Consider the following 22,379-nt stretch of genomic DNA (forward strand, 5'->3'; position numbering starts at 1 on the left):
AGGTAGTCTCTTCCAGCTATGGGGTTTATAGGACTTTACACTTCTACCTTAAATGGTATTCATTTCTCCTTTTAGATGAGAACCCCCTTGAAGGGTAATATCAGAATCCTATTTTCAAAGGGCTTGAGAGCACCATGAATATTTGTGGAATGACACAATGAATGTTCTACTTCATTAATGGATAGTGATTCAAAGTCATGGTTTGGGAGTCAGAGAGTCCTGGTGCAAACCCTAACTTTTCTGCTATTTATTCTGTGTTATTTGGACAAGTGACTCAGCCTCTCTGAGCTCCACTCAACCAGTATTTATGAAGCATTATGTGCAAGGAACTGTGCTAGGCTCAAGTAAGGAAAGGAGCCCACAGTCTTGTGGCTGAGACAGACATGAGGCAAAAACACATGAAAGAACACAATAAAATTGTGGTAAGTTCCATCAAGGAGAAGAATAAGTTATGACAAAGAACAGCAGGAAAAATATTTTTTTTAGGACAATCTGAAAATTGGATATAGCCTGAGTCTAGACAATGTTAAAAAATTATTGCTAGGAGTGGTAAGATATTGAGGTTATATTTTGAGGGATTCATGATCTAGTATTTACAGATAAAATGATATGAGTTCTTGAATTTGCTTTAAGATACACAAAAAATTGGCTGGAAATTAAAAGGCAGAATTTTTTTAAGCTAATGGTGGGTAGGCACAGGTTTATTGTATGCTGTCTCTGTTAGATATTTTGTATAAGAAAAAGTTCCACAAAAAGTTAGAACAGAGGATGGTGAATAAGGGCCTAATTTTCACTGGCAGTCAGAGAAGGCATTTGGGCAGAGACCTGAAGGTTGGGTAGGAAGGAGCTGAGGGGAGAAGAAAGGGGAAGTGTGCTCCACGCAGAGGGCACAACCTGTGCAAAGGCCCTGAGACGGGAAAGGACACAGCATGTTCAAGAAACTGCAAGGAGACCAGTGTGGCCAGAGCAGAAAGATGGAGGGGTAAAGGGTTGCCCCACTGTACATCTCCTTCCACTACCCCCTCCTCAGGCACCCCATGGGGAAGGCAGGGTGGTCCGGCCCCCAGGGCTCAGGCCCCAGAACTCACTGCAGAATGCCGCACAGGTGCGTGGAATCTGATGGCTGCAGATGGTTTTGCAGGAGACACAGTTGTTCAGCAGGTAATCCCAGTACTGCTCTTCAGGGCAGGGCTCCATGGCCACCCCCATCCGCAGGCCCTGTGGAGCTGAGAGGCAGGATGTGTAAGGGCAGTTGACATCCCGCTGCCTGTTGGGACCAGGTGGCCTCTCCTGCTCACATTCCCACTCTGGCTGTCATCTGGCTCCTTCTCTTGCATCAGCCATGTCCTGTTTGGCCCTGTTCTCTGCCCTCTTTAACATGCCATGCCTCTTCCTACCACAGGATCTTTGCACATGCTGTTCCCTTTGCATGAAATCATTTTCTTCCCTGCTCCCTGGCTGGTCATTTCCTCCCGTTCCTGTAGATCTCTGTTTTGGCTTCATTTCCTCATAGAAGCCTTTCTGAACTCTCCCTAGACCAGACATACCCTTCTTCATACTGACATGCCCTTTGCTTGTCACTATTGCCACTCCACTTTTATCAGGGTGATTATTTGATGCTGTCTGCCCCACTGACTGTAGCGTCATGCAGGCAGGGACTCTAATTTTTTATTTATGGCTGAGTCCTCAGAACCTAGAAAGTACCTGGAACATAGTAGGTGATCACTAAATGATTGAGTAAAAACAAAAGCAGATCTTAGTGTCTAGCAAACACTCAATAAATGTCTATTTCCTTCCCTTTTTCTTATATGAGGCACAGATAGTGACATGTGCAAAGTGCACAAATCTTACATGTTCAGCTTGATGAATTTTTCCATATGCATACACCGGTGTCACTGCCGCCCACAGCAAAGTGCAGGACATTTCTTGCACGCGAACACTCTCTTAGACTCCCTCCCATCCACTACCCACTCCCGGATGTGACTTTCTATTCAGGCTTTTATCGCTCTAGGTCGTTAATAGCGCCTGTTTTTGGACCTTTGTGTCTGGTTTTATCAGCCTCCCAAGATACCTGAGACTCAGCCCCACCGAGGCTCTATCAGCAGTTTGTTTTGTATTGCTGAGTCTTCCATTACACGAATACGTCACCGCTTCTATAATTTACTGTCTTTGTGTTATTTGAGTCTCCAACACCTTTTCTTTTTAAACATTCCAAAAGACATTCATTTATTTTTTAATGAAAGTAAGCTGAGAAAAGACCAGGGGCTCCATGTTTAACACGACAGCTTAAACACCTGGGTTATCTTCCTTCCCTGTTGAAACCCTACTAAAAGGACAGGAAAAGATATTTGTCTTCAAAGACAAATAGAATGAAAGAATCACTACAGCAGTGGAATATTCCTACAGAAATTAAAGAAGGTTACTACAGCAACATTTTGAAATACGGAAGGCAGGTGGACTGGGTGACCGGCTTCAGTTGAAGAGCTCTCTGCTTTGATGCTCACAGGGAGAGGGTAGCCGCAGAACCTCAGAAGTCTCTGGATGTGGAAGCACCGAGTGGCAGTGGAGGAAGCGGGGTGAAGCAATGGAAATTCACGCGAAGAGGACCTGAGGCCCAGCCAGATGCCCATGCCAGGCAGACTGGTGGATCTCAGAAACAGCAGCAAGAAGGCCATCCTCCCTCTAGCTGCTCTGTAAGGAGTGCTGTGGCTAGGTCTTTAAAAATGTCTCCTTCCCCACTCTGCAACCGGCAGGGCATCAGCAGACTGTTCAGGGGAAACCGAGCCAAAGGAAAGGAGACCTGGAGGCGCCGACCGGGAGATGCTCTCCAGCAAATGACCAGCTTGCTGCCTGGCTGCCCCAGAGCCAAGCTTCCACGTTCGCAGCCCTGTCCGTTTACCCTGAACATCCAGTCACTGTTAGTGCCTCAGTCTGAACTGTGGGCCGACAGCCAAGGACCCCCTGAGGTTGGAGTACGGCCTCCACAGGAAAGAGAACTTAAGGGGAAGCCAGCAGAAATGTGCTGGAGCCAGCAGAGATAATGCAGGGAGCAGAAGAAAGCTCAAAGGCAGCGATAGTGATGATGTATACACTTAGAAAGATAGAATTTTATGTTCACAAAAAAGAATGGTGTACTATTTTTAAAGACAAAGAATATTACAGAATAAGAATTACTAGAAATAAAAAATATAAAAGCCAGAATAAAAACATGAGTAGAAAAGTTGTAAGATGTAAGTGAAGAAATTTCCCAGGAAATAGAGAAAATGTATGAAAATTATGGAATCATTTCAGGAGGTCCAAAGGCTGGCTAATGGAAGTTCCAGAGAAAACAGATTTGAAGGGCACTGGCTTCCAGATTCAAAGAACAGTCAGGTGTCTGGTGTAGTTAGTTCTCATAAACCAGAACCCACTGTCATGAAATTTAGGAACACCAGAGAGTGAGAGCAGATTCTAAAACCTTCTTGAGAATAAGCAGGTTACCCATAGAGCTTTGTTAGTTAGGAAGCATCTCAAATCAAAGGTGGGATGTGAAGAGAACAATGTCAGGGAAGACAGCAGAGAAGTGAGCTCAGAAATCTTCCCCTCCACCTAACAGCTACCAAGTTGGCAGCAACTGTCTGAAGTAACTATTTGGAATTGGATGAAGAGGCTGATAAATTTGGGGAGTTTGGGGATTTCAATGCATTTCAGCCTATTGCATGGTAGTGGCTACCACTCACCAGCCCCCTGTTGGGAGCAGTAGAGACAACTGCTTATGTTCCAGGTGCAACTTTCTGGAACCTAGAAGGGAAATGAGGACCGTGTTCTGAGTATTGATTGCTTCTTTTGATTGCTGATGGGCTAGCACAGAGGTTGGTGGGCACTGTTTCAATCTACGAGGGCTGAAGAGGCTTTCAGGGAATTAAAGACAGTATTGTTCTCCCTCCCTTTGGAGCAAGATACTAAGGAAATTTTTGTTGGGTCACTGGCTCCCCTTTTAAAAGGCAGAGATAAAGGAACAGAAACTTCAGTGACCACACACAAGGAATACATATATTGCAGAAATAGTTTGGAAAGTCACAAATGGACCCGAGCCCTCAATAAGCAAGATTCAGCAATCCCTAAGGAGTGGGAGAATTAGATTCTCAGAATTTCTATAACATAATATTCAATGTCCAGTTCTTAAAAAACTTATAAAACATACAAAGAAACAGAAAAATGCACCACATTCACAGGAAAAGAGAATTTGACAGAAACTATCTCAGGAAGCCTAGACATTGGAAATGTTAGTCAAAGATGTTAAATCAACTGTCTTAAATATACTCAGTGACTTAAAGGAAACCATGGACAAGAAACCAAAGGAAATCAGGAAAATGATGTATGAACAAAATGAAGATATGAATAAATAGATAGAAGTTGTAAAAAAGGAGCCAAAACTTGGAAGCATCCAAGTTTTCCTTCAGTAGGTGAATGGATAATAAACTGTGATGCATCAAAGTAATGGAATTTATTCAGCACTGAAAAGAAATGAGTTATCAAGCCATGAAAAGCCATGGAGGGACCTTAAATGGATATTGTTGAGAGAAGCCAAGGTGAAAAGGCTGCTGTCTGATTGCAGCTATATGACACTCTGGAAAAGGCAAAACTACAGAGAGAGCAGAAAGATCAGTGGTTGTCAAGGCTTAGCAGAGAGGAAGAGAGAAAGGCAGAACACAGGGAATCTTATAGAGTGGTCAGACTGTTCTGTAGGATACTATAGTAATGGATACATGTTATTAACATTCATCAAATCTCACAGAATGTACAATGCCAAGAGTCATCCCTAATGTAAACTATAGACTTTGGGCAATGATGATGTTTTAACATAGGTTCATCAGTTGTAACAAATTAACACTTTAGTGCATGATGTTGATAGTAAAGGAGGCTGTGCATATGTAGAGGTGTAGGGTATTTGGGAATTCTCTGTACTTTCTACTCAATTTTTCTCTTAACACAAAACTGCTCTAAGAACATTTTATTAAAAATGGAAACACAGAAATTCTGGAATTGAAAAGTCCAATAACTGAAATGAGAGAAACTCACTAGAGGTCAACAGCAGATTTGAGCAGGTAGAAGAAAGGATCAGTGAATGTCAAGATAAGATCATTGAAATTATTTACTCTGAGAGGCAGAAATAAAAAGGAATGAAGAAAAATAAACAGAACCTGAGGGATTTGTGGGACTCCTTCAAATGTAACAACAGATGCTTATGCAGTTCCACAAGGATGAGAGAGAAAAAAGGGCATAAAAAATATTGGAAGAAACAATGGCTGAAACTTCCCAGATCTTAAGAAAGATGAGACTATACATGTTCAAAAAGCTCTCTGAACTCCAAGCAGGGTAAACTCAAAAAGACCCACACTGAGACATGTTGTAATAAAATTGTCAAAACCAAAGACAAAGAATTGTGAAAGCAGCAAGAGAGAGCAACTTGTCACATACAAGGGACCGTCAACATGACTAACAGTAGATTTCTCCTCAGAGACCATGGGGGCCAGAAGGCAGTGGAATGATGTATTTATTAAAGTCCTGAAATTTAAACAAATGTCAACCAAGAATTATACCTGTCAATACTACCTTTCAAGAATGAAGGAGAAATTATGACATTTCCTGATAAACAAAAGCTGAGGGAGTTCATTACCAATAGACTTACCATACAAGGAATGCTAAAGTGAGTCCTTCATGCTGAAATCAAAGTACACTAGACATAACTTGAAGCAATAAGAAAAAACAAAGAACATTGGTAGAGATATACATAGGTAAATATAAAAGCTAGTGCTGTTGTGCTTTTTGTGTGGTTTGTAATTCCTCTTTTCTATCTGACTTAATGGGCCAATGCATGAAACAATGATTATAAATGTATGTTAATGGGTATAAAATGTATAATGAGGTAATCTGTGACAATAACATTATAAATGGGGAGGAGGGACAGAGGTACACAAATAGAGTGTATATTATTGAAACTGTTATTCAAATTAAGTTGTTAAAGGTTTAAGGTGTTAATTGTAATTCCCAAGGCAACCACTAAGAAAATAATTTAACAAGTACAGAAAAGGAAAGAAAAAGGGAATCAAAATGGCATGCTAGAATAATCATTAAGTACAAAAAAAGGGCAATAATGGAGGAATTGAATAACAGAAAACATGTAATGCATACAGCAAACAGATAAATGATAGAAGTAAATCCTTCTTTATCAGTAATCATGTTAATGTAAATGGACTAACCTCCCCTTTTAAAAGGCAAAGATTGGCACATTGGATTAAAAAAGAAAACAGGGTGTGGAGGGAGAAGGGGACTAAGGGGAACTGTAATTTGCAATCACAATGTAGATAGGTCACAGAGATGGTAGCACAGCAAAGAGAATATAATTAATGACTCATAACATCTTACTATGTATAATAGACAGTGACCGCATTAGAGGGGGTGAGGACTTGATAATATGGGTGAAAGTTGAACCATGGTGTTGTGTATTTGAAACCAACATAAGATTGTTTATCAGTGATACTTTAATAAAGTCTTTTAAAAATAAAGAAAGCAGTATCCATCTATATGCTGTCTACAAAAGACTTTAGATAAAAGAACACATGGGTTTGAAAGTAAAAACAATGGACAAATATATTCCATGCAAATAAAGACCAAAAGAGAGCTTAGGTGGCTATATTATTGTCAGACAAAATAGACTTTAAATCAAAGGAAATTATAAGAGATAAAGAAGGATAGTATATATTGATAAAAATTCAAAGAACACTATAAACCAATTATATAACAGATATATACAGACACTACACTCAACATTAACCAAATGCACATTCTTCTGATGTGTACATGGAACATTCTCTAGGATAGGACAGATGTTAGGTCACAAAACAAGTCTTAACTAGGTTTAAAAAGATCGAAATCATTCAAAGTGATTAAAATGGAATGAAACTAAAAATAACAGAAGGAAAAGTAGAAAATTCACAAATATGTGGAAATTAAACAACACACTCTTAAAGAACTGATGGCCAAGGCAGAAATCACAAGGAAATTAGAAAATATCTTGAGGTAAGAGAAAACAAAAACACAATATACCAAACATAATGGGACACAGTGAAAGTAATGCTGGGAGGGAGATGTATAAATGTAAATGCTTATAGTAAATGTGGAGAAATTCTGAAATCATAGCCTGGTATTGAAAAGTCCAATAACTGAAATGAGAAAAACTCACTAGAGAACTGAAGAACTAGAAAAAGAAGAACAAGCTAAACCCAAAGCTAGCAGAAGGAAAGGAAGAATAAAGATTAGAGCAGAGATAAATAGAGAATAGAAAACTATAATAGAGCAAATCAATGAAACCAAAAGTTGGTTCTTTGACTGGATTAACAAAATGACAAAATTTCAGCTAGACTAAGAAAGAGAGAGGAGACTCAAAGTAATAAGATCAGAAATGAAAGCAGGAACATTAATACCAATTTTACAGATTAAGAGAGTACTATGAACAATTATACATCAACAAATTGGATAGGGACAAATTCTTAGAAACATGCAATCTATAAGAACTGACACACACACACTAAATATCTGAACACACCTATAACCTCTGAACTGCAAGGCCCAGAAAACTTCACTGGTGAATTCTACCAGACATTTAAGGAAGAATTAACCACTGAGCTTTCTCAGACCCTTCCAAAGAATTGAAGAGGAGGAAACACTTCTTAACTCATCCTATGAGGTCAGCATTACACTGGTAGAAAAGCCTAATAAAGACATCATAAGAAAAGAAAATACAGACTAATATGCCTTATGAATACAGATACAAAAATCCTCAACAAAATGTTAGCAAACAAATCCAACAGCACATTAAAAGGATTATACACCATAACCCATGCAGTCATGGCTCAACATACAAAAACTAACCAATACTATACACCATACTAACAGAATGAAGGAAAAAACTACACTGTCATCTCAATTGATGCATAAAAGCACTTGACAAAACTCAACAGCTTTTCATGATAAAAAACAATGCATTCTCGGGAACCAAGATGGCAGCGTGAGTAGAGCAGTGGAAATTTCCTCCGAAAACCATATATATTTTTGAAAATACAACAAATACAACTATTCCTAAAAGAGAGACCAGAAGACACAGGACAACAGCCAGACTACATATACACCTGGGAGAACCCAGCACCTCGTGAAGGTGGTAAGATACAAGCCGCGGCCTGGCGGGACCCGAGCACACCCCTCACCCCAGCTCCCAGCAGGAGGAGAGGAGTCAGAGCGGGGAGGGAGAGGGAGCCCAGGACTGCTAAATACCCAGCCCTAGCCATCCGCACTGGAGCACAGACACACAGAGAGCATGGTGTGCTGGATACTAGGGGAAGAGGACAGTAAGACCTGTGAGCAAGTCCCTGCAGCCAGCGCCCCTGGGACAAAGAAAAGCAAGTGCCCTTTGAACATCGTAAAGGGACAGGAGCCTCACAGCTGGATGGAAGCGCCCTGACACAATCATCCCAGTAACTGGGAATTCCGGGGAACTCTGGGCACCCCAGCCCCCTGGGTGGCAGTGCAGCTTGGAGGCCCCTCATAGTTATAAACAACCTCCTGCCCGTTCCCCCTCCGGCACGACTGCGCCATAGCAGCAGTGGCCATGCCCACAGCAACCAGGCAGAGCTTCTTCCACAGTGGCTGGTCAAGAATCAGACACCCCGTCTGCATGCAGCTACCCAGCACAAGCCGCTAGGGGTCACTGTTCTCCCAGTAGAGGAAGGCCACAAACCAGCAGAGAAGGGATGTTCTCCCAGCCGACACACAAGCCAGCTCCCCAAAACTACCTCTATCGACATGAAAAGGCAGAAGAATTTGATCCAGACCAGAATCACAGAGTCAACCCCTGAAAAGGAGATAGACCTAACCAATCTTCCTGAAAAAGAATTCAAAATAAAGGTCATAACCATGCTGATGGATCTTCAGAGAAATATGCAAGAGCTAAGGGATGAAGTCCGGAAGGAGATAACAGAAATGAAACAATCTCTGGAAGGACATAAGAGCAGACTGGATGATGGAATAGAAATCAGAGAACAGGAACGCAAAGAAGCTGATGCAGAGAGAGATAAAAGGATCTCCAAGAATGAAACAATATTAAGAGAACTGTGTGACCAATCCAAAAGGAACAATATCTGCATTATAGGGGTACCAGAAGAAGAAGAAGAGAGAAAAAGGGATAGAAAGTGTCTTTGAAGAAATAATGGCTGAAAACTTTCCCAAACAAGGGGGAGGAAATAATTGATCAGACCATGGAAGTACACAGAACTCCCAACAGAAGGGACCCAAGGAGGACAACACCAAGACACATAATAATTAAAATGGCAAAGATCAAGGACAAGGACAGAGTTTTCAAGGCAGCTAGAGACAGGAAAAAGGTCCCTACAAAGGAAAACCCATCAGGCTATGATCAGACTTCTCAACAGAAACCTTACAGGCCAGAAGAGAATGGCATGATATATTTAACGCAATGAAACAGAAGGGCCTTGAACCAAGAATACTGTATCCAGCACGATTATCATTTTAAAATGAAGGAGGGATTAAACAATTCCCAAATAAGCAAAAGTTGAGGGAATTTGCCTCCCACAAACCACCTACCTCTACAGGGTATTTTAGAGGGACTAGATGGAAGCACTCCTAAGGCTAAATAGATGTCACCAGAGAAAATCACAGCAAAGAAAGCAGACCAACCAATTTGTAACTAAAGGCAAAAATAAAATCAACTACCCACAAAAGCAGTTAAAGGAAACACAAAAGAGCACAGAATAAAACAACCAACATATAAAGAATGGAGGAGGAGGAATAAGAAGGGAGAGAAATAAAGAATCATCAGACAGTGTTTATAATAGCTCAATAAGTGAGTTAAGTTAGACAGTAAGATACTAAAGAAGCTAACCTTGAACCTTTGGTAACCACGAATCTAAAGCCTGCAATGTCAATAAGTACGTATCTCTCAATAGTCACCCTAAATGTAAATGGACTTAATGCACCAATCGAAAGACACAGAGTAATAGAATGGATAAAAAAGCAAGACCCATCTATATGCTGCTTACAAGAAACTTACCACAAACCCAAAGACATGAACAGACTAAAAGTCAAGGGATGGAAAAAGACATTTCATGCAAACAATAGGGAGAAAAAAGCAGGTGTTGCAGTACTAGTATCAGATAAAATAGACTTCAAAACAAAGAAAGTAACAAGTGATAAAGAAAGACATTACATAATGGTAAAGGGCTCAGTCCAAAAAGAGGATATAACCATTATAAGTATATCTGCACCCAATACAGGAGCACCAGCATATGTGAAACAAATACTAACAAAACTAAAGGAGAAAATAGAATGTAATGCATTCATTTCAGGAGACTTCAACATGCCACTCACTCCAAACGATACATTCACCAGACAGAAAATAAGTAAGGACACAGAGGCACTGAACAACACACTAGAACAGATGGACTTAATAGACATCTATAGAACTCTGCATCCAAAAGCAACAGGATACACATTCTTCTCAAGTGCACATGGAACATTCTCTAGAATAGACCACATAATAGGCCACAAAAAGAGCCTCAGAAAATTCAAAAAGATTGAAATTTTACCAACCAACTTCTCAGACTACAGAGGTATAAAACTAGAACTAAATTGTACAAAGAAAGCAAAAAGGCCCACAAACACATGGAGGCTTAACAACATGCTCCTTAATAATCAATGGATCAAGGACCAAATTAAAATACAGATCAAGGAATATATGGAAATAAATGACAACAACACAAAGCCCCAACTTCTGTGGGATGCAGCGAAAGCAGTCTTAAGAGGAAACTATATAGCAATCCAGGCATACTTAAAGAAGGAAGAACAATCCCAAATGAATAGTCTAATGTCACAATTATCGATATTGGAAAAAGAAGAACAAATGAGGCCTAATGTCAGCAGAAGGAGGGACATAATGAAGATCAGAGAAGAAATAAATAAAATTGAGAAAATTAAAACAATAGAAAAAATCAATGAAACCAAGAGCTGGTTCTTTGAGAATATAAACAAAATAGATAAGCCTCTGGCCAAACTTATTAAGAGAAAAAGAGAATCAACACACATCAAAAGAATCAGAAACGAGAAAGGAAAAATCATGACGGACTCCAGAGAAACACAAAGAATTATTAGAGAATACTATGGAAAACTATATGCTAACAAGCTGGAAAACCTAGAAGAAATGGACAATTTCCTAGAAAAATACAACCTTCCAAGACTGACCAAGAAAGTAACACAAAATTTAAGCAAACCAATTACGAGAAAAGAAATTGAAGCTGTCATCAAAAAACTACCCAAGAAGAAAACCCCTGGGCCAGATGGATTTACCTCAGAATTTTATCAGACATATAGAGAAGACATAATACCCATTTTCCTTAAAGTTTTCCAAAAAATAGAAGAGGAGGGAATACTCCCAAACTCATTCTATGAAGCTAACATCACCCTAATACCAAAACCAGGCAAAGAACCCACCAAAAAAGAAAACTATAGACCAATACCCCTGATGAACATAGATGCAAAAATACTCAACAAAATATTAGCAAACCGAATTCGAAAATATATCAAAAGGATCATACACCATGACCAAGTGGGATTCATCCCAGGGATGCAAGGATGGTACAACATTCGAAAATCCATTAACAAAAAGAAGGACAAAAACCACATGATCATCTCCAGAGGTGCTGAAAAAGCATTCGAGAAAATTCAACATCCATTCATGATAAAAACTCTCAACACAATGGGTACAGAGGGCAAGTACCTCAACACAATAAAGGCCATATATGATAAACCCACAGCTAACATCATGCTGAACAGCAAGAAGCTGAAAGCTTTCCCTCTGAGATCGGGAACAAGACAGGGATGTCCACTCTCTCCACGGTTATTTAACAAAATACTGGAGGTCCTAGCCACGGCAATTAGACAAAACAAAGAAATACAAGGAATCCAGATTGGTAAAGAAGAAGTTAAACTGTCACTATTTGCAGATGACATGATATTGTACATAAAAAACCCTAAAGACTCCACTGCAAAACTACTAGAACTAATATCAGAATTCAGCAAAGTTGCAGGATACAAAATTAACACACAGAAATCTGTGGCTTTCCTATACACTAACAATGAACGAATAGGAAGAGAAATCAGGAAAACAATTTCATTCACAATTGCATCAAAAAGAATAAAATACCTAGGAACAAACCTAACCAAGGAAGTGAAAGACCTATACCCTGAACACTATAAGACACTCTTAAGAGAAATTAAAGAGGACACTAACAAATGGAAACTCATCCCATGCTCCTGGCTGGGAAGAATTAATATCGTCAAAATGGCCATCCTGCCCAAAGCAATATACAGATTTGATGCAATCCCTATCAAATTACCAACAGCATTCTTCAACGAACTGGAACAAATAGTTCAAAAATTCATATGGAAACACCAAAGACCCCGAATAGCCAAAGCAATCCTGAGAAAGAAGAATAAAGTAGGGGGGATCTCACTCCCCAACTTCAGGCTCTACTACAAAGCCACAGTAATCAAGACAATTTGGTACTGGCACAAGAACAGAGCCACAGACCAGTGGAACTGAATAGAGACTCCAGACATTAAACGAAGCATATATGGTCAATTAATATACAATAAAGGAGCCATGGACATACAATGGGGAAATGACAGTCTCTTCAACAGATGGTGCTGGCAAAACTGGACAACTATATGTAAGAGAATGAAACTGGATCACTGTCTAACCCCATACACAAAATAAATTCAAAATGGATCAAAGACCTGAATGTAAGTCATGAAACCATAAAACTCTTAGAAAAAAACATAGGCAAAAATCTCTTGGACATAAACATGAGTGACTTCTTCATGAACATATCTCCCCAGGCAAGGAAACAAAAGCAAAAATGAACAAGTGGGACTATATCAAGTTGAAAAGCTTTTGTACAGCAAAGGACACCATCAATAGAACAAAAAGGCATCCTATAGTATGGGAGAATTTATTCATAAATGACAGATCCGATAAAGGCTTGACATCCAGAATATATAAAGAGCTCACACACCTCAACAAACAAAAAGAAAATAATCCAATTAAAAAATGGGCAGAGGAGCTGAACAGACAGTTCTCCAAAGAAGAAATTCAGATGGCCAACAGACACATGAAAAGATGCTCCACATCACTAGTTATCAGAGAAATTCAAATTAAAACCACAATGAGATATCACCTCACACCAGTAAGGATGGCTGCCATCCAAAAGACAAACAGAAACAAATGTTGGTGAGGATGTGGAGAAAGGGGAACCCTCCTACACTGCTGGTGGGAATGTAAATTAGTTCAACCACTATGGAAAGCAGTATGGAAGTTCCTCAAAAAGCTCAAAATAGAAATACCATTTGACCCAGGAATTCCACTTTTTGGAATTTACCCTAAGAATGCAGCAGCCCAGTTTGAAAAAGACAGATGTACCCCTGTGTTTATCGCAGCACTGTTTACAATAGCCAAGAAATGGAAGCAACCCAAATGTCCATCAGTAGATGAGTGGATAAAGAAGATGTGGTACATATACACAGTGGAATATTATTAATCCATAGAAGAAAACAAATCCTACAATTTGCAACAACATGGATGGAGCTAGAAGGTATTATGCTCAGTGAAATAAGCCAGGCAGAGAAAGACAAATACAAATGATTTCACTCATATGTGGAGTATAAGAACAAAGAAAAACTGAAGGAACAAAACAGCAGGAGAATCACAGAACTGAAGAATGGACTAACAGTTGCCAAAGGGAAAGGGACTGGGGAGGATGTGTAGGAAGGGAGGGATAAGGGCGGGGAAAAGAAAGGGGGTATTATGATTAGCATGTATAGTGTGGGGGGGTCATGGGGTGGGCTGTGCAACACAGAGAAACAAGTAGTGATTCTACAACATCTTACTATGCTGATGGACAGTGACTATAATGGGGTTTGTGGGGAGGACTTGGTGAAGGGGGGACCCTAGTAAACATAATGTTCTTCATGTAATTGTAGATTAATGATAACCACAACAACAAAAAAACAATGCATCCTCATAGAAACTTTCTAGAAAAATACAACCTTCCAAGACTGACCCAGGAAAAGCAAAATCTGAACAGACCAAATAAGTGCAAGGAAATTGAATTGGTAATCAAAAAACTACCTAAGAACAAATGCCTGGTCCAGATCGTTTCACTGCTGAATTTTATCAAACATTTAGTAAAGACATAATACCCATCCTCCTTAAAGTTTTCCAAAAAGTAGAAGAGGAGGGAAAACTCCCAAACTCATTCTATGAGGCCAGCATTACTCTAATACCAAAACCAGGCAAAGACACCACAAAAAAAGGAAATTACAGATCAATATACCTGATAAACAAAGATGCAAAAATACTCAACAGAATATTAGCAAACTGAATTAAAAATACATCAGAAAGATCATCCATCACAATTAAATAAGATTTACTCCAGGGATGCAAGCATGGCACAACATTCGAAAATCCATCAACATCATCCACCACATCAACAAAAAGAAGGACAAAAACCACATGATCATCTCCATAGATGCTGAAAAACATTTGACAAAATTCAACATCAATTCATGATAAAAAGTCTCAACAAAATGGGTATAGAGGGTAAGTACCTCAACATTACAAAGGCCATAGATGCCAAACCCACAGCCAACATCATATTTAACAGGGAGAAGCTGAAAGCTCTTCCTTTAAGATCGGGAACAAGACAAGGATGCCCATTCTCCCCACTTTTATTCAGCATAGTACTGGAGGTCCTACCCATGGCAATCAGACAACACAAAGAAATAAAAGGCATCCAGATTGGTAAGTAAGAAGTTAAACTGCCCCTGTTTGCAGATGACATGATATTGTACATAAAAAAACCCTAAAGAATCCACTCGAAAATGACTAGATCTAATATCTGAATTCAGCAAAGTTATGGGATACAAGTTAATACACAGAAATCTGTTGCATTTCTATACACTAACAATGAACTAGCAGAAAGAGAAATCAGGAAAACAATTCCATTCACAATTGCATCAAAAAGAATAAAATACCTAGGAATAAACCTAACCAAGGAAGTGAAAGACCTATTCCCTGAAAACTACAAGACATTCATGAGAGAAATTAAAGAAGACACCAATAAATGGAAACACATCCCGTGCTCATGGATAGGAAGAATTAATATTGTCAAAATGGCCATCCTGCCTAAAGCAATCTACAGATTCAATGCAATCCCTATCAAAATACCAAGAGCATTCTTCAACAAACTAGAGAAAATAGTTCTAAAATTCATATGGAACCACAAAAGACCCTGAATAGCCAAAGCAATCCTGATAAGTAAGAATAAAGCAGGGGCTTTACGTTCCCCAACTTCAAGCTCTACTACAAAGCCACAGTATTCAAGACAATTTGGTACTGGCACAAGAACAGACCCACAGACCAATGGAACAGACTAGAGAGCCCAGATATAAAGCCAAGCATATATGGTCAATTAATATATGAAAAAGGAGTCATGGACATACAATGGGGGAAATGACAGCCCCTTCAACAGCTGGTGTTGGCAAAACTGGACAGCTACATGTAAGAGAATGAAACTGGATCATTATCTAACTGCATACATAAAAGTAAACTCAAAATTGATCAAACACCTGAATGTAAGTCATGAAACCATAAAACTCTTAGAAGAAAACGTAGGCAAAAATCTCTTGAATGTAAACATGACCAACTTTTTCCTGAATGCATCTCCTCAGGCAAGGGAAACAAAATAGAAAATGAACAAATGGGACTACATCATGCAAAAAAGCTTCTGTACAGCAAAGGACACCATCAGCAGAACAGAAAGGCATCCTACAGTATGGGACAATATATTTGTAAATGACATATCTGACAAGGGGTTAACATCCAAAACATATAAAGAACTCTCATGCCTCAACACCCAAAAGGCAAATAACCCATTTAAAAATAGGCGGAAGATATGAAAAGACACTTCTCCAAAGGAGAAATTCAGATGGCCAACAGGCACATGAAAAGATGCTCCACATCACTAATCATCAGGGAAATGCAAATTAAAACCACAGTGCGATATCACCTCATACCATTTAGGATGGTCAGCATCGAAAAGACTAGGAACAAATGCTCGCAAGGATGCAGACAAAGGGGAACACTCCTACACTCCTGGTGGGAATGTAAATTAGTTCAACCGTTGTGGAAAGCAATATGGAGGTTCCTTAAAAAACTAAAAATAGAAATACCTTTGACTTGAGAATTCTACTCCTAGGAATTTACCCAAAGAAAACAACTTCTCAGACTCAAAAAGACATATGCATCCCTATGTTTATCATAGCACTATTTACAACAGCCAAGATATGGAAGCAACAACCTAAGTGTCCATCAGTAGATGAATGGATAAAGAAGAGGTGGTACATATACACAATGGAATACTATTCAGCCATAAGAAAGAAAGAAATCCTACCATTTGCAACAACATGGATGTTGCTAGAGGATATTATGCTCAGTGAAATAAGTCAGGCAGAGAAAGACAGATACCAAATGACTTCCCTCATTTGTGGAGTACAACAACAAAGCAAAACTGAAGGAACAAAACAGCAGCAGACTCACAGACTCCAAGAAGGGACTGGCGGTTACCAAAGGGGAGGGGTGGGGGAGGGGGTGGGGAGGGAGGGAGAAGGGGATTGTGGGGTATCATGATTGGTGTACATGGTGTGTGTAGGGTCATGGGGAAGACAGTGTAGATCAGAGAAGACAAATAGGGACTCTGTGGCATCTCACTACACTGATGGACAGTGACTGCAAGGAGGTATGGGGGGGACTTGACAATAAGGGTGAATATAGTAACCACATTGTTTTTCTTGTGAAACCTCCTTCATAAGAGTGTATATCAATGATACCTTAATAAAAATAATAAAAAATAGACAATGTTTCCTCAAAATGATAAAAGTGATATATTAAGAGCCCACCACTGACATCATATTCCATGGTGAAAGACTGAAAGTTTCTCCCCTAAGATCAACAACAGGACAGGAATGCCCACTTCCACTACTTCAGTTCAACATGGTACTGGAAGTTCTGGCCGGAGCCATTAGGCAGGAAAAGAAATGTATCCAAATTGGAAAGGAGAAAATAAAATTATCTCTGTTCACAGATGACATGATCTTATAGAAAAATCCCTAAAAATTCTACACACACACACCCGAACACCTCTGTCAGAGATAATGAAAGAATTCAGCAAATTTGCAGAATACAAAACCTGAAAAAATCAGAAATTTATTTTGAAAATCACTTGTATTTATATATAGGAATGAACAATCCAAGGAAATTTTTAAAAATTCTATTTACAAAAGCATAAAAAAAGAAAATACTTAGGAATAAATTTAACTGAGGTGGTGAAGGAAGTACACACTGAAAACTACAAAACATGGCTGAAATTTTAAAAGACCTAAATAAAAGACATACTTCTTTAACAGAATTGTTAAGAGTTCATTACTACCCAAAATGATCTACAGATTCAATACAATCTTTAACAAAATCCCAATGACTTTTTAAAACAAATACAAAAACCCATCATAAAAATTACTATGGAATTGCAAGGGAGCCCAAGTAGCCACAACAATCCCGAAGAGGAACAATATTGGAAGTGCACACTTGCTGATCTGGGAACTTAACTACAAAGCAAAAGCTGCCCACTGGAATGGAGACAGACACACAGACCCGTGAACAGAACAACACACTGGAGCTCTCACATGTGTGGTCACTTGATTAGAACAGGGGTGCCAAAACCTTTCAGTGGGGATAGGATAATCTTTTCAACAAATGGTGCTGAGAAAACTGGATAACCATGTGCAAAATAATGAATTTGGGCCCTTACCTTATAACATACACAAAATCTAACTTAAAGTGTATCAGTGACCTAAACTTAGGGGCTAAATCTATAAAACTTTCAGAAGAATACAGGTGAAAATTTTCACCCCTGTTTCTGGCAATGACATTTTGGATATAACACCTAAAAACTGGATTCATCAAAATTAAAAACATTTGTATATCAAAACATACTCTCATGAGAGTGAAAAGACGATTAACAGAATGATAGCAAATATCTGCAGATCATATATCTGATAAGGGATTAATATCCAGAATATATAAAGAACTACCAAAAGTCAACAACAAAAAACCAAACAAGTCAAGTCAAAACTGAGTGAAAGACTTGAGCTGACATTTCTCCAAAGAAGATATACAAATGGTCATAAGCCCAGAAGCATCACTAATCATTAGGGAAATTCAATTCAAAACCACAGTGAGGTACCACTTCACACCCATCAGGATAGCTACTATGAAAAAAGGAAAAAATAACAAGTGTTGGTGAAGGTGTGGAGAAACTGGAACCCTCATTGACCTGATTGTGGGGATGGAAGATGGTGCAACCCCCAGAGAAACAATTTGGCAGCTCCTCAAAAAAATTAAACATAGAACTACCATATGAGCCAGCGATTCCACTCCTAGGTATGAATCCTACATAACCAAAAGCAGAGATTCAAACAGATACTTGTACACAGACATCCCCGTCAGTATTATTCATAACAGCCCAAAGATGGAAAGCCCCGGTGCACATCAGCAGGTGAAAGGGTAAATAAAGTGTGCTACATGTAGGCACTGGGATATCGTTCAGCTATTAACACAAGCGAAGTACAGGTGAGCCTTGAGGACATCATGCCAACTGAGAGAAGACCGTCTCAGAAGGAAGATATTCTATGACTTCATTTATATGGGTTACCTAAACTAGAAAAATTCATAGGGTTAGAAAGTAAATTCTCATGGTGGTCAGCCTGCCACCCCCTGATGGAGCTAAAGTCAGAACTAAATCATGTCTTAGCTGACTAGTCATTTTCTCAGTTTTCTGTTTATGACATGGGACAGCCATTTCTAGCCCCTGGAACTCTTTTCTCCTGTTAGGTCATTCTGCAAATTGATTCGCCACAGTCCAGGGACAGAATGTGTGTGACAGCAAAGGAGGCTGTCGGGAAGGAAGCACAGCTCTGAGTCCCCATGGGACCTCCTGGGAAAAGTGCCTGGACAGCACAAAACCTCCGTTTTCCTTATCTGGGTAGTAGGCTTACAGGCTTCCCTTTGCAGAGAGACCCAGAAGGAGGAGAGAATTGGGAGTCACTGCTTGATGGCTACAGGATTGCTGTTTGTGATGATGACAAAGTTTTGGGTATAGAAAGTGGTGATGGTTGCAAAATATTGTGCCTTTAACTAATGCCACTGAATTGTACACTTAAAAATGACAAAAATGACAAATTGTTATACATATATTTTACCATGAAAAAAGCAAAAGAAGAAGGAAGAAAGTGGAACAAGGCTTCAAATTCATGATAGAAAAGTATTTTCAGTTTAGAACACTACATGCTATCGATCAAGTGTGGCATTCAATAAAGACATTATGAGACATAAGACCTCAAAAATTGTACCTTCCATCCACACACATTTCTTGGTAAGCTACTGGAGGATGTGTTCCATCAAATTTAGAGAGTAAACAAAAAAAATGAGGAGATGGGGGAAAATAGGTTCCACCTCAGCAAAGAGGTGAAGGCAGAAATTCTCAGAATGACGGTGAAGGAAGCCACTGGGGACAGCCGCTGGTCGGCCCAGAGAGAATCCTGTTCTGGCCCACACAGAGAAAGGAGGGAGGAATGTCTTCAGTGAAACCATGAGCGCAGTAGGTAAGCATGTATGTTTGACCAGGTGACAGGCTGGGTCTGCCTCAGAGCTGAGGATAAACGACTGATACATGGAGAGAAAACTGAGAGGTTATCAACTCCAGGGAAATCACACTGCATGTATGGCTCATTTGTGAACAAAATTTACATAATCAGAAATGTATGAACAACTATCAGTGAATATCTCAGAGACTTTTAATAGCTACTATAAATAGTTGACTCATTTGTGTGAGGGAGGCAGCCATCAGGCCATTGTCAATGAACAAAGGCAATGCCAGGACTTCCAAGAGAGAGGAAGGGGAGGGAGAGAGCTAAACTGCAGAGGGCTTTAAGTTTTGGGGCAAACTGATGAGCTGGCAGCAGAGGGCAGCCTATCTGTGGGCGTCCGTGGTTGGGATCTAAGACAATTTCAGTTGTCTGTGGATTCTCTGGAAGACACTGAGGGCATCAGTGTGGACAGGTGTGCCGGGCTCTCTGGATAGACCATCTGCCGGTCCTCGCACATCCCCCTGGGCCACTGCACCCACCAGAGGGTCAGCCCCACTACCTGCGTCAGAATTGCTCCCATCCGCACAGGTCTAACTGAACACTGCTCTGGGAGGCTGGGTGGAGGGGAGGTTGTGCGTATGCAGATGGTGATGTAAGAGTTAAGTTCTCATCTTAGAAAGCAGGAAATCAATACATAAAGTCTAAAGTTGAAACGCCAAGAGCTAGCAGTGTAAACGTCTATTCTCAGACCCTTTGAGGGTAGACCACAGGCAGGAGCGGTTGGGGGCCCCTGGACCGTATATCCCTGGACTTACTAGCTGTGACCTTGGGCAGAACGTCACCTCTTTGTGACCCAGTGTCCTCACTAAAACGGGGGCTCTATTGCTTACTTCGTAAGACCACTGTGAGCATCAGATGCTTGGCAAGCGCTTCGCCTGGCATGGCACTGAGCGCCGTCTGAGCTGTCGCCCTTGCTACCATTGCCTCCCTGCAGCATGGAGTGCCGCGCTGGCCTGGCCCGGGACCTGGGTCAGGGAAAAAGCAGAATGGCCAATTCCTGCCTCAAGGTGAGGTGAGGTGTCTCATCCCCATGAGAAAGAAGCGGGACAGCTCCTCGTTTTTGCTTTTTACAATTTTGCCAAGAAAATCTGTCATTGTGGCTTGAAAAGCGCGAGCGAGAAAGCTTCGAGACAGGAGGACTGTCTCGTCGCGGCGCGCGCTGGGGCCGGGCGGGCGGACTGGCGGGCGCAGGAGGGGCTCCGGCGGAGGAGGCGCTGCGCCCCGGGAGCGGCGGCCGGAGCCGCGGGAGACGCGAGGGGGAGCTGGCCGTGGCCGTGGCCGTTCGCGGTCGGCTTTTACTCATCAATGGGGAGGGGGGCGAACGGAGAGGAAAGGTGGCTTTCGTCTCAGGTAGCTGTATATGACTTCTCACCAGGCCATTTTGAAATATCCAAAGCAGCTCCGAGCCCGCCGCCTGCCCGCCCGCCCCACCCCCGCCACCGAAGCCTCCGGGGGCCCCGAGGGAGGTGGGCGCGCCCCCCGCGCCGGGGCTGAAGGGAGCTGCGCCGTCTCGGGGGAGCCGGCGGGCACCTTCCCGGCTCCCGCTTCCCGGGGGGACACCGTTCCCGGCCCCTGTGATTCTTGCCTCCTGCTAGGCCGCTTTGGGGACGAATTCGCCGCAGTCCGGGGACAGCATGCGCGCGCAAGCACAGGCGGCTCCGGGGGAACGCGCAGCCCCGAGGACCCCTGCGCCCGCCCGGGGACGGGCCCGTGGAGGGCCTCTGTGGCGCTGCCCCGCACCGGGGCTCGCAGGGCAGGCCTGCTCAAGCATGGGGTGACTCGCAAGAAGTGGATGCCAAGCGGCAGTTATTTTCTGATATAAGTGGTATAAAATATAATGCGTTAATCATAGTCACGATTATAATCCTTTTCTAGTAACATAAAATGATTATAATATTAATAATAATGATAGTATCATGAAGTCGGCGCTGCAGGCCTAGGAACCGTTCCAAGAACCTCAGGCCTCATGGTTTTTGAAGGACATTCGTCCTCAGAGCGGCCTTGTGGCCGCCTCTCCTCTGAGCTGTGCCCCATGTGCCATCCTGGATGATCATGGCCTGAGCACCGTCTGCATGTTTATGTTTCTTGTTCTGGAATTTGACATTAGGAGGTATAGCCAGTCTGACTCCTTACACTGTCTCATTCTTCTCTGAATCCAGCGCCTTCCACAATACCAAGCACACAGTAAGTCCTGGATCAATGCTCGGAAATGAGCAGATGCGTTATACACAGCTGTCCTCAGGAAAGACTTGCGGCATGAAAAGCAATTGCATTTTGCCCTGTTACAGACGGTAGGATTGGGACGGTATCTGGGCTTTATTCTGCCCCTCCCCGCCTACTTGCTCCGTTCAAGCAGGACTCAGGGCAGAGGTGTCCTGGGCTGGCAGAGGGGAAAGCAAAAATCCTGGCTTGAAGGGAAAGGATTCTAGACACAGACAAAGTAACTAGGCCAGAAACCTGCATGGAGAATAAATTCCCCCAGATTAAAAAAGCCCAACCAAAGATTTACA

The 22,379-nt window shown here is 41.2% G+C and overlaps 1 protein-coding gene across 3 annotated transcripts in view; it reads right to left on the reverse strand.

Annotated features, from left to right (window-relative positions):
* Positions 1-22,379, reverse strand: part of TNFRSF13B (TNF receptor superfamily member 13B) — a 205,029-nt gene that overhangs the window by 11,114 nt on the left and 171,536 nt on the right. For all 3 annotated transcript variants that reach the window (XM_057500768.1, XM_057500770.1, XM_057500769.1), the window contains exon 2: positions 1,089-1,226. In XM_057500768.1, coding sequence (XP_057356751.1) covers positions 1,089-1,226 — 138 coding nt within the window. The remainder of the gene's footprint in view (positions 1-1,088; positions 1,227-22,379) is intronic.

Source organism: Manis pentadactyla, chromosome 4, assembly GCF_030020395.1.
Source record: "Manis pentadactyla isolate mManPen7 chromosome 4, mManPen7.hap1, whole genome shotgun sequence".
NCBI lineage: Eukaryota > Metazoa > Chordata > Mammalia > Pholidota > Manidae > Manis > Manis pentadactyla.